The sequence below is a fragment of the Mustela nivalis genome, assembly GCF_964662115.1.
Source record: "Mustela nivalis genome assembly, chromosome: 17".
Lineage (NCBI taxonomy): Eukaryota > Metazoa > Chordata > Mammalia > Carnivora > Mustelidae > Mustela > Mustela nivalis.
Window position 1 is genome coordinate 26,605,064 of NC_139036.1, and position 13,086 is coordinate 26,618,149.

The window sequence follows — 13,086 nt, forward strand, 5'->3', positions numbered from 1 at the left end:
TACCTTTGTACATTTCCTTTCTAAAACTCCAGATGTAAAACAATAATGTATTTGGTGCTTAGTGGTTATCATTAAAGGATCCTCTCCTTGTTCTTTTTTAATGCTAGCAGCTTCAGAGAAGGAGTGGGAAAGTGTTTTTTTTGTTTTTGTTTTTTTTTAATAGTGGGGGTGAGGGGGAAATGGAGAGCCAATATGAAAATTCTTACTGTTTCTGTAGAGAAATTTCTTTAAGTTCTTTGCAAAGGAATGGGGTACCTATAAAGTGCTAATACTGCCAGCATTTTTGTAATAAGGAAAATGCAATAAGCTAGCCTCACAACGGATAGTCCAGGAACTGGGTTTCTAGAAGAGATGCAGTCTGAAGCAGTGGTGCATGGGTGGTGGACCACAGTTCTTGGGCTCGCGGCCGCAAGCTGTCGAGGACACCCTGACCCAGCCAAGAGCCAAAATGCTCTGGGGAGGAGCATGCCATGCCCACAGAGTGCACGGAGTCCCCACGTGGACTCCATTCCCAAATCTGAGGCTGCTGCCACCGGTTAGGAACTTATCTAGACCTGTCTCAGAGGTCTTAGAATTTGCTTCTCCTGTTTGTCACACCAGCATTTTCTCTCTGACCTACATCAACACAACAAATGAGGAAGAATTAACTTCTTTAAAGGTCTTGCCTCCAGGCACCTGCGTGCCTCCTCAGTGGGTTGGGCCTCTGCTTTCGGCTCAGGTACCGATCTCAGAGTCCTGACATAGAGCTCCGCATAGGGCTCTCTCCTCCATGGGGACCCTGCTTCCCCCTCTGCCTGTCTCTCTGCCTACTTGTGATCTCTCTCTCTCTCTGTGTCAAATAAATAAATAAAAAAAGAAAAAGAAAAAAAGAAAAAGAAAAAGTCTTGCCTCAGAGGGTCTTTCAAAAGTACAGGCAAAACCCCCCCAGATGATTATTTCTACAACCTCCAAATTTGGTTAAAACCATAATAAGAGATCACCTGAATTTTTACTTCAGACTCTCTCTGGTCTAAAAGTACCCCAGGGGAGTCACACCATGTAAAGTAAGCAATGTTTCTAAAATGTTGATGAGCTTAGATTAACTTCAACCATCAGACAAGTGAACAGCAATCCTGTTAACCACGCAAATATAACACTGACCTATTCTTGGAGGTAACGAGATGCTTAGAGGGATTCTCTCTCCAACAGACACCAAGCCTTTTCTTCCCTGATAACCCTGTCTCTGTAGTAGTATCACACGCTACTGTGCCCTCTTAGCAAAGATGACTCCAAAGGTCAAACAGTAGCCGCTCTGGAGCTGAGCTGCCCTGAGCCAAGAGTATCCAGGGCTTGGCCAAGTCAGTGATCATCTTTAGGCTCCTGGTAATCTCCTTCCTTGCATGCAAACATGTAACACATGGGCAAAGAAAGGGGGTTTCTTTAGTTTTCTCTCAATACTGGGAATGTTCAGCAGGTCTGCAGTAGAAACCACCCGCCCACCTCCTAATGGATGGAGTAAAGATCTACTGGCCCAGCACAAATCAAGTATCAGGGGTTCCATGAGACTGTCACTAACATAAGCAACCTGAAAGCACATAAAAGGCATTCAAATTAGTATCCAAAGTTTAGAAAGGCTCCCAAAAGGAAATGTGGTAAACATGGGAACACAAATTGGAAACTTTGCATTTAAAAGGTTTTTGGGTTTTTTTTAAAGAACAAAAACAAAAAAAGAGATGGCTTGAAGAAAATTCCTAGCATGAGAAAAGAGTATGTATCAGCAGAAATTAACTAAACAGATAATATACAGACCACATCACAGGAGAAACAAAATGAGGATGCCATCCCCCCTTTTTTTAAAAAAAAGATTTTATTTATTTATTTGACAGAGAGAAATCACAAGTAGATGGAGAGGCAGGCAGAGAGAGAGAGAGAGAGGGAAGCAGGCTCCCTGCTGAGCAGAGCCCGATGCAGGACTCGATCCCAGGACCCTGAGATCATGACCTGAGCCGAAGGCAGTGGCTTAACCCACTGAGCCACCCAGGCGCCCTGCCATCTCCCCCCCCTTTTTTAAAAGATTTTATTTATTTATTTGACAGACAGAGATCACAAGTAGGCAGAGAGGCAGGCAGAGAGAGAGAGAGAGAGAGAGGGAAGCAGGCTTCCTGCGGAGCAGAGAGCCCGATGCGGGGCTCGATCCCAGAACCCTGAGATCATGACCCGAGCCAAAGGCAGCAGCCCAAACCACTGAGCCACCCAGGCGCCCCCCTGCCATCCCCTTTTTAAAGATGATAGCACTTCTCTCTCCATTTAGGGTACTTTAATACCTCATGTTAAAGATCTCTTCTCTTCTCTCCCTTAATGAGAACTATGTTCCAGTTTAAATTCAATTTGACCAAGTACAAATTTTTTTTTTAGCTCCAATTGGATGATTTTAGCTCAAACTGGGGATTCAAGAACAAGTAAAGAGCACTCAGATTCTGTCCTGCTTCTCCTCCAAAAAACCTAAGCATTGGGGGAACTTAGGCATGTGTAGAACAATACACTGGAACCAAGGAACAAAGAGGAAGGGTTCTCTCTGCAGACCTGGCTAAGGTAGGAACCATAGGTGGAGCTACCTCTGGAAATAAGAAATCTAAAGTGCTAGAAAATGTATGTGTATTTTACCATGATTAAAAAAAAAAGGGGGGCAGAGGGATGCCTGGGTGGCTCAGTCGTTAAGCGGCTGCCTTTGGCTCAGGTCATGATTCTAGGGTCCTGGGATGGAGTCCCGTATCAGGCTCCCTGCTCAGTGGGAAGCCTGCTTCTCCCTCTCCCACTCCCCCTGCTTCTGTTCCCTCTCTCGCTGTGTCTCTCTCTGTCAAAAAAATAAATAAAATCTTTTAAAAAGGGCGGGGGGGGGGCAGAGGGTAATGGGAAGAGACACTAGCCGGGTACTAAAAAACCAGTTTTATCCATATGGCCCATAGGACGGAAACCATAAGGAAGAGAGATTTCATTCATTTACTTTAATACAGAAATAATCACCACCTTCCTATTTCCTCTGTGCATTATATATATAATTTTCAAACTGAAAACATCTTTTTTTTTCCTGTTGATAAAAAGCAGTTTAATTGTAGAAAAATTTGGAAGACTATGGAAATACAGAAGCTAGAAAGTAAATTGTATTTTCTACTCCCCTCCAGCCAGCAGTAAGTATGTGGAGTCTGATGTCCATTTTTTCAGAGCATCTTATTTTTTAATGTAACTACTACTACTTCTTTTTTTTTGACGTAACTTCTATGAATATATGGCGAAAGATTGGACCAAATTAGAAGCATAAAAAACAAAACACTGAGCCTCCCTCACCCCCTCCCTCATGTCATTCCTTCCCTACAAGTAAACATTGTAAATATTATGATGTGTGGTCTTCCCAGACATTTCCCTAACCACTGTAACATACACTTACATATGTGTATATATATGCCAGTTTAATCTCTACTGTCAAAACACAAGTTGATCATGTTACAAGCAACATTTCTTTTTCTAGTTAACAAAATAACCTGGAAATTTGACAGTATAATGCATTTTTTAAAAGATATCACTTTTTCCCCCCATCCTATACACCTATTTACTCAAAATGTGGATTATAATATGTATATGTTATATATAAAATACATATTATATGTATAATATATAATACTAAAAAATATTTCGTAGCTGAACATTATGTTAATACAGTGTCACTTCATCCTTTAACAGCTATTTATAATTTCAACGAATGATCTTACTGTGATTTATTTAACAGTTGCTTGTTGAAGTGTCATTAGGATTGTTTATTTCTCTCCATTATAAACCAGGTTGCAACAAAGATTCTTGTTTTGTTCTACATTTCCTATTTACTTATCTATTCATTTTGAAGTAGTTTTTTAAAATGTATTTTTGGGGGGGGGTACTGGGAGGGAGAGGCAGAGAGAGAGAATCCCTCAAGCAGACTCCCTGCTGAGAATGGACCCAGATGTGCCTATCAGTCTCATAACCCATGAGATCATATTTATTTCCTGAGGTCAATTCCTAGAAGTAGATTTTTCTGAGTCATCAGATAAGTATACATTTTTTAAAAAGATTTCATTATTTATTTGAGAGAGAGATCACAAGTAGGCAGAGAGAGAGGGGGAAGCAGGCTCCCTACTGAGCAGAGAGACTGATGTGGGGCTGGATCCCAGGACCCTGGGATCATGACCTGGGCCAAAGGCAGAGGCTTAACCCACTGAGGCACCCAGGCGCCCAAGTATACATTTAAAATCCTGATCACATTTCCAAATAGCCCTCCAAAATCATTTCACCAATTCCATTCCCAACAATGGTACATGGAAGTGTCTGTTTCCCCACACCATCAGCACAGGAGGTTACCAATCTTTTAATATTTTGTAATTTAATGAAATCTCATTTTAATTTGCATTTCTTTGATTAATGAGGTTGACAGACAGTCTTTGTTTTTTTAGCTATATGAGTTTTTTTTTATGATTTCTAAGTTTGATTGTTGACATATTTTGCCCATTATTTTTATTGGGATTCTTGAGACTTGTAAAAAGTCTTTACATAGTATTTTACATAGTAAAATGTCACATATTGAACTTTTTCTTGCCAGTCTGTCATTTACTTAACACTTTGTTTTCAATGTGATTTTCAGGTAGTCAGATCTATTAATATTTTTCCTTATGGCTGCAGGCCTTGGTGTCATGCTTACAAAGTTCTTGTCTATCTTAAAATCATAAAAACATTCTCTATTCATATATGCACACCAAGAATGACAAATCTGTAACCTAGCAAAACCAAAACTATTCATTTGAGGAAAAGTACTATGTACTAATAAGATATTTTAACTATGAAAGTTTCCAATTCCTCAGTGATATTTTGTGATATACAAAGTAGGAGACAAAATACACAGTAGCCGACTGTCACCAATTATGGAATTACCTAAAGAAAAACAAAAGAGGTCTATGACTGCCTCCTTCTGCCCTGAGAGTTTGGATACTAAAAGCAGAGAGAGCAAATGCCCAGTTCCTCCATCCACAGTTAATCTGGCTTACTCAGACTATGGAGCACAAGCAATAATGTGGATAAATGCCTCTTCTCCTTAAGAAACACAATGGGAATAGAGTGCACTGTGGAAAAACACATGCTTAGTTCTCCAGCTACAAGACTTTTATTAAATTCCTTTTTAAGTGGGCTAAACAAGCTGGAGAACAATGCTGATAATAAGCAATCAGTCTACAAGGGACAGCCTTCTCCCCCCGCAAACACTGAATGGCAGAAGGACTATTACCCAACAAACATTCCCAACCCCCTCTCCCTTGCCTGCTCCTCCACCTCAAGTAGCAAGGTAGCACAGTTCTAACAATTGAGACATAAAACATTTGGAGGGGATTCTGGGGAAGCTTTTACTTTTCTGATAAAAGAAAGCGGATATATCTGACACTACTTCTTTTCTCTACTTTCAGATATATCTGACACTACTTTCTTTTCCTACCATGAACATGTTTGAAGGCTAAAACTGCAGCCGCCATCTTGGGACCACAAGAGAAAGACTAAGAGAAGTTCGCCCTTTTATCATTGAGAAGGGGAAACCACTGCCAATAATTGCATGCTACCCCTAAAGTTTTTGTCAAAAAATAAACTCATTTGCTCATATCTCTGTAGATAGGTTTTAAGATTCTTGCAGACCAAGTCCAACATAATCCTAAATAATACAGTCAGTTTTAAATCATCTTTGGTTAGCATTTGGTAGCAACCCTCAGAGATTGTTAAGTGAATAAATAAGATTCAGGAAAACTAAGTGCCCCTGGGATATTAGGTGATTCAAGAATAATCCTAACAACAAAGGACAAAAAGTTGTAGATGCCACCAATAATATACTGGGTTTCACACTTTATGCCTGGGGTAATAATGTTTCCTTAATGGTTTGTCTTCATTTTTGAACATCTAGCTTTCCTTTCCTTTGATATAATCTTCCACGTTGTCCTGACAGGGACTGTAAGTTGCACTCAATTTACTCTGTAATTTCAAAAAAACACACTAGATCCAGAAATAAGTGGAAACAAACAAACAAAACCCCCCAGCTGGACAAAGGCAATCACTCACAAAGTGCAGGAGAGCATGTGAAGTCACAACGTTCTGAGTACAAATGTACTCAGAACCCTCCATCTGCTCTTTTGCACTCGAAGTACTAAACAAAAGCAAACAAAATAGAAGTAATCATATGTTCACCTCAACCTGCATATCTACTATTTTTTAGGCCAGGACAGAAAATCTGATGAAGTTTAGTAGCAGATGAAATACTCTCAAATAAAAAGAGTAAGTGAACTTTGAAATATAAAGCTGGCAAAACCCTTACATGCTTACCCTACGACCAGCAATTTCACCTGGTAAAAATTCATGTTTACAAATGTCTACCATAGCATTATTTACAATAATTAAAAATCATTTAAATGTCCAACAAGTAGTGAATGACTAAGCAATATAAAAATATTATAAAGTCATGTAAAATTTGAGTTGTTACTGACATTAAAATGCTTACACTATAAAAATATTTAAAGAAAAAATTCCCATAGAATGTAATTTTAATTATATTTTAAAGAAAAACGAGAACATTCTCAAAGGAAACTCATAAAGACTGAAAGGAGGCATGCCTGGCTGGCTCAGTCAGTGGAGCATGTGACCCCTACCCTCAGGGTCATGAGTTTGAACCCCACGTTGCGTGCAGAGCACATTAAAATAAATAAATAGGGGCGCCTGGGTGGCTCAGTGGGTTAAGCCGCTGCCTTTGGCTCAGGTCATGATCTCAGGGTCCCGGTATCGAGTCCCGCATCGGGCTCTCTGCTTGGCGGGGAGCCTGCTTCCCTTCCTCTCTCTCTGCCTGCCTCTCTGTCTACTTGTGATCTATCTCTGTCAAATAAATAAATAAATAAATCTTTAAAAATAAATAAATAAATAAATAAATAAATAAATAAATAAAATGTCTAGGAAAATTGGGGGGTAAAAGGACTGAAACTAAACAGTCAGAGATGCCTCAAGTGGCTCTCTCCTGCATGTGTGTATATTTAACACACATATACTTCCCAGCTCCCTACACTGACAGCGCCTAGGACAGTGAAACGCCATGACAATGAACACCCTTAGCACACAGATCTTGGCTTCTAAATACCACAATACACAAAAAGGAATCAGGGCTCCTTGGAGAAAGACTGACTCCAGGGCTGAAACAGGGAAATTATAAGACAAGCCTAGAATACCCTGTTGTGCCAGAAAGTAAGAACACACTCAAGGAATGGAGACATCCCAAAAGGACACAAGCCAGCTTGAAAGAGCTTCCATTTACACGGAACAATTTCAAATAAAAAATAATGACAGTAATAGGTTATAATTCACTGAATAAAGTAGGAAAGCAAAAGTTCACACTGATATAAAATGAATGGCAAATAAATGAAAGAGAAGGAAAGGGCTAAATAAGTAATAAAGAAATATTACAATGTAGTAGAATGCTAGAATGCTAGCTAATACAGAAGAAGTGAGTCTTTGAAAAATGGCTATTAATTGTAATATTACAAGGAGACATTTTCCCATACATTTCTGTCTTGTTTCAGTTTATAAAATGAGTATGTCCTCAACAGCAGCCTGAACAAACACAACATAACACACATCTCTAGAGTGACAATCTCTATAGAGACATTTTAAAAAAGAGAGCATATGCACAAAACCCCCCAGCCACATAAAGCATGCACATGCACTGTCCTGACCTACTTTTCCATATTAGAGAAAGGCCTAGATGCCTTGGCAGGTGGCTAAAGTTTAAAAACCAAACAGCAAAATGAACAAAAAACCACCAGAGGCAGCAATGATATTCACAGAAATTTTGGTTTGGTTCTACAGTAATTATGGGGTGAAGAAAAGTGACAAGGACCCTTACTATGATGTCAATGACAAATGGTTAACTGATAAGAAGAAATGGAGAGGGCGACAGGCTGTAGAACAGGTCAATATCAAGCTGTCATGGAGCCATTTGAGACACATAATTAATCTATTACTCACCTGGCATCATCATTCATTGTGGTATGGTCAATAGGTGCCATGAAGCTCAGTAGCTTGCTGAGGACATGAAACCTAAATAAAGCAGGAAACAAACAGGCAGTGACATTAGTAACTATTAACCCAGAAAACGAAACACATTCCATGAGTTAATAAAGTCCAGAACTGATCATAGGAACGCATGACTCCAGAGTGGAATGGAGAACAATTCATAAGCACACACTAATCACAAATGTATTTCCCTCTTTTCCCTTAATAATCTCCCTTAACAGAATAAAAGTCTTATAAAAGCACATTGTAAATGACAGTAGTTTGACACAGATCCATTTATACCATAGTCTCAAAAAAGAGTAGACACTCTTGTGCCCCTGAGCAATATACTAACCCTTAAACTTTATTCCAGATAGAAGAGAAGGAGGACTTGAGTACTCCATTTTCTTTCTAAGTACATCTTAATCATTTTTCTATGTCATTACTAGTAAGTAGTAAGCACAGTAGTGGTGCAACACCTGAATACAATGCCTCACATCACCATCACTCATTAGCACTGGTTCCCTGAGTCAGAAAAGGCTTCTAGAATTCCACATCATCTCTATTCACTAGATCCAGGCTCTCATTTCACCCATCTTTAAATGAAGGAGTACATCTGAGACATAACAAGTTTGATCCTTAGCTCTTCAAGTCATGGTGTTATGGAAATTTAAATTATCACTTCCATTTCCCACCAACAGAAAAAAAAGGGTATTTCTGCACAAAGTGCTTTGAGATCCCCTGATGAAAGGAGCTGAACAACCATATAACCTTATATGGACCAAATTCTACCCAAAGAGAATCCACAGGAGGTAGCCCTTCTGTTCATTATAACAGAAGAGGCTGTATGACAATACGCATATTATAAAATTCTAACTAAAAAAAATCTATTGGGGGTGGGAGTGCCTGGCTGGCTCAGTTAGTAGACTGTGTGACTCTTAATCTCCAGGTTGTAAGTTTCAGCCCCATGCTGAGGGTAGAGATTACTTAAAAAAATAAATAAAATATTTTTAAAAACCCACAAAATTCTACTTGGGCAGAACACTATCTGCAAACAAAAATATGATATTTTCACGTACATAATATTAGCTTTACAGTATTACAAACATTTTTACACATATCGAGTAATTTGATTCTCTATGGTACCACCCACAGCTAAGCCTCCCAAATTTCATCCTTTTTTTAACAAATGAATTTTAGAGTAATAGTGATGATATTTCCCCACATTACAAGAGTAATAGAAAAGGTATAAATTCATTATAGAAAATATGGAAAGAAACCAACAAAGCACACACACCAAATGTATAGTTCCTCTACTTAAAGAGAGCTGTTAACATTTTGCTTAGTTAGTCTGTCTTCATAGTAATCCTGTTATTTACAAATATCACACACACACACACAATTTTGTATTCTCTTTTTTTCACTTAGCAGCATTGTAAGTAATGTCCCATAACAATATCTGGATAGCTGTATACAATCCCAGGAGTGGAAATAGTATAATACATTTTTTTTTTAAAGATTTTATTTATTTATTTGTCAGAGAGAGAGAGAGCACAGGCAGAGTGGCAGGCAGAGTCAGAGGGAGATGCAGGCTCCCTGGGGCAAGGAGCCCGATGTGGGACTCGATCCCAGGACGCTGGGATCATGACCTGAGCCGAAGGCAGCTGCTTAACCAACTGAGCCACCCAGGCGTCCCAGTATAATACATTTTTGAACATTTATATTGCTTCCCATTCGTCACGTTTCGTAAGATGCAAAAACAAAAACTCTGTGCATACGTGTTTTTTTTAAATGTCTGCTACCTCCTAATTATAGAAAGTAATATACAATTCTTATAAAAAAATATTCAAACACAAAAATGTATAGAAAACTGACAAGGCTCCTCCAGTCCTATCCCCAGAAATAATCACTGTTAACTAAAACTGTTAAGTGTGGCTGTAGCATTTTCCATATATAAGACAAATATAAACTTAACACATTTTTCACATAAAAGGGAGGTTGTAATATACTTGATATTCTACATTATACACTTTTCCCCACTGAACCATATCACAGTTTATTCTTTTTCATAGTTGCAGAATATTCCACTGTTTCAATGTATTATAATTTATTTAATTTCCTATTAATGGGCATTTATATGGACTGCTCCCCCCCCTTTTTTTTAAAGATTTTTTTCTTTGCTTATTTGACAGAGAGAGAGAGATCACAAGTAGGCAGAGAGGCAGGCAGAGAGAGAGAGAGAGAGAGAGGAAGAAACAGGCTCCCTGCTGAGCAGAAAGCCTGATGTGGGGCTCAATCCCAGGACCCTGAGATCATGACCCGAGCTGAAGGCAGAGGCTTAACGCACTGAGCCACCCAGGTACCCAGAGCTTAGACTGCTCCCCTTTAAAATCAGTACCAAACAGTGTTAAGGTGAAGATTCTTATACATAAATTATTGCATATTTGTTTACATATATCTTCAGGATAAATTTTTTTAAATGTGAAATTGCTGGTGAATCCAAAGATAAACATATTAAAAATTGAAAGACTGAACCAAAATACCCTCTCAAAGGTTATGTTAATATATGAGAATATAAATAGTCACATAACCTTTTAATTTAAGTATAAAGCATAAGTATTATTAATAAATGCATTTTAATGTCTTGAGGCTTCACCAAACTTTGGTGCCCATCTGAAAAAAGGAACACTATTCTTGGCTGTATCCAAAGAGAGGTTTATAATCCACTCTCTGGACAAAGACTATGAGCTCTACTCCATAGATGTACTATCTGATTCAGTAGTCACTAGCCACATGCCGTTACGTACGTAGGCCCTTGAAACCATGGTTAGTCTGACTGCTGTGGATGGACCAAGTTAAGTGCACCAGATTTTGAAGATTGAAGATTCAAGATTTAAGAAAGAATGTAAAATATACCATTAATAATTTTAAAATAATAAATTATTGAAAAACTGGGTAATAATATTTGATATATTGGGTTAAATGAAGTATTTTTTAAAGACTATTTATTTATTTGAGTGAGCGAGCGAGAGAGAGATTATGAGCAGAGGGAAGGGCAGAGTTCTGGAAAAGCAGGCTTCTCACTGAGTAGGGAAGCCGATGAGAGCCGGATCCCATGACTCTGGGATCATGACCTGAGCCAAATGCACACGCTTAACTGACTGGGCCACCCAGGCGTCCCTAGGTGAAATATATTATTAAGTCCACCTGATTCCTTTTACTATGTGGCCACTAGAACATTTAACATTACATATGTAATGCATGTTTTTATTGGATGGTGCTATGTGGAATACCTTTACATTTTAATACAATATATTCAATAACTATTAACAGCATGACGAAAGACAGACTAAGAAGTAATCACATTAAAGACAATTTAGTAATGTGTACTTAATGCAATAGATTTCATCTAATCTCAGTGCTGCTGAGGATGGATGCATGTTTTAGTATTAAAACACCTTTTAACAACCATGCTAAGAAAAGATAAATGGCATTTTGCTGAAGAAGAACGGACAAACACAGTAAGACATCCTGTTACTAAAAGCCTAAATTTAATTCTTACATTATGAATTCTGACTAAATCATCATCAAATCTACTTAAATATAATGCTAAGTAAAAATAATCAATAGCGATAATAATTTCCCCAAACGCAAATATTCCTTTTCTAAAAATAAATTATTTTCTAGCATCCAACTAACAAGCTGCCATGCCCAGTCTGACCAGGCTGATGCCATTAACCTGTTATCATTTAAATGATCGTTCGTCTGTGCTATGACATTTCTGGAAATCTTCTCTTTCCAACTCTATGGCAAACAAAGAGCAGAACCTGCTCACTAGTGGAACCCAGTATCGGTGATGACAGCTGGCATATCTATCAGCTCTTCCTGAGGTCTCATTTAAGGATGTTATTTATAATAGTTTCATCTAGCTGGGCCACTTGTTTAATCCTTCAGGGCAGAACACTAATGTCTCCAATATGTCATTCTGGTGCCTGCAGAGGCCAGTAAGTCCTGCCCAGAGAGAAACGAACAGGCCACAGGTCAGAAGCATGGGCTCTGCAATCAGACCACTTAGCTCAAATCCAAATTTGTGACTTCCCAGCTCTGTGCAGGCTGTGTGAGCTGCTTCCCTTCTCAGAACACTTTACAGGAATCAGCTCACCTAATCTGATACCCCTCTGAGATGGGACTTTTAGGAATATACACGTTTCACAGGTTAGGAAACTGAAGCACAGAAGTAAACTAACTTGCCCAAGGTCCCCGGTGGGGTGGTGGGGGGCGGTAAGTAGCAGAGTCAGGTTTCAAACCTGGACAAGGAAGCTCCAGAGTGTGGTTTTTGTTCTCTCTGCACATAAACTGCTTAGCAGTGCCTAACAGTGAGTTTTATAAATGTGATCACTATTGCTATTAATAAAGACCACCTTCTCATTCTGACCACATTCCTCACATTCATCAAGGGGTGCCTTGGTGGCTCAGTTGTTAAGCATCTGCCTTTGGCTCAGGTCATGATCCCAGGGTCCCGGGATCAAGCCCTGCATCGGACTCCCTGTTCTGCAGGAAGCCTGCTTCTCCTTCTCCTACTTCCCCTGCTTGTGTTCCCTCTCTTGCTGTGTCTCTCTGTCAAATAAATTAATAAAATCTAAAAAATAAAATAAAACTTTTTTTAAAGTAGCCTCCAAGCCCAGTGTGGAGCCCCAAACTTGTTTTTGGTGGGGTGGCGCGGGGTGGGGTGGGGAGAGGGAGAATCCCAGGTCATCTCCACGCCCAGTGCAGAGCTGACATGGGGCTTGATCTCACGACCCTGAGATCAAGACTGGAGCCAAAATCAAGAGGTGAACACTCAACCGACTGAGCCACCCAGGAACCGCAGTCCCAAACTTTTTAACTCAACAACTAATTTGTAGTAATTTTAGACTTGTAGAACAACCACATAAATAATAGAGAGAGTTCATGAATACCCTTGCCCAGCTTCCTCTAGAATTAACAGTTTACATAAACACAGTGTGATTATCA

General features: G+C 39.1%; 1 protein-coding gene across 3 annotated transcripts in view; it reads right to left on the reverse strand.

Moving 5' to 3' along the window:
- The window catches only part of AATF (apoptosis antagonizing transcription factor), a 96,979-nt gene that overhangs the window by 14,833 nt on the left and 69,060 nt on the right, over positions 1-13,086 (reverse strand). For all 3 annotated transcript variants that reach the window (XM_082708407.1, XM_082708406.1, XM_082708408.1), the window contains one exon: positions 8,047-8,118. In XM_082708407.1, the coding sequence (XP_082564533.1) occupies positions 8,047-8,118 (72 nt within the window). The remainder of the gene's footprint in view (positions 1-8,046; positions 8,119-13,086) is intronic.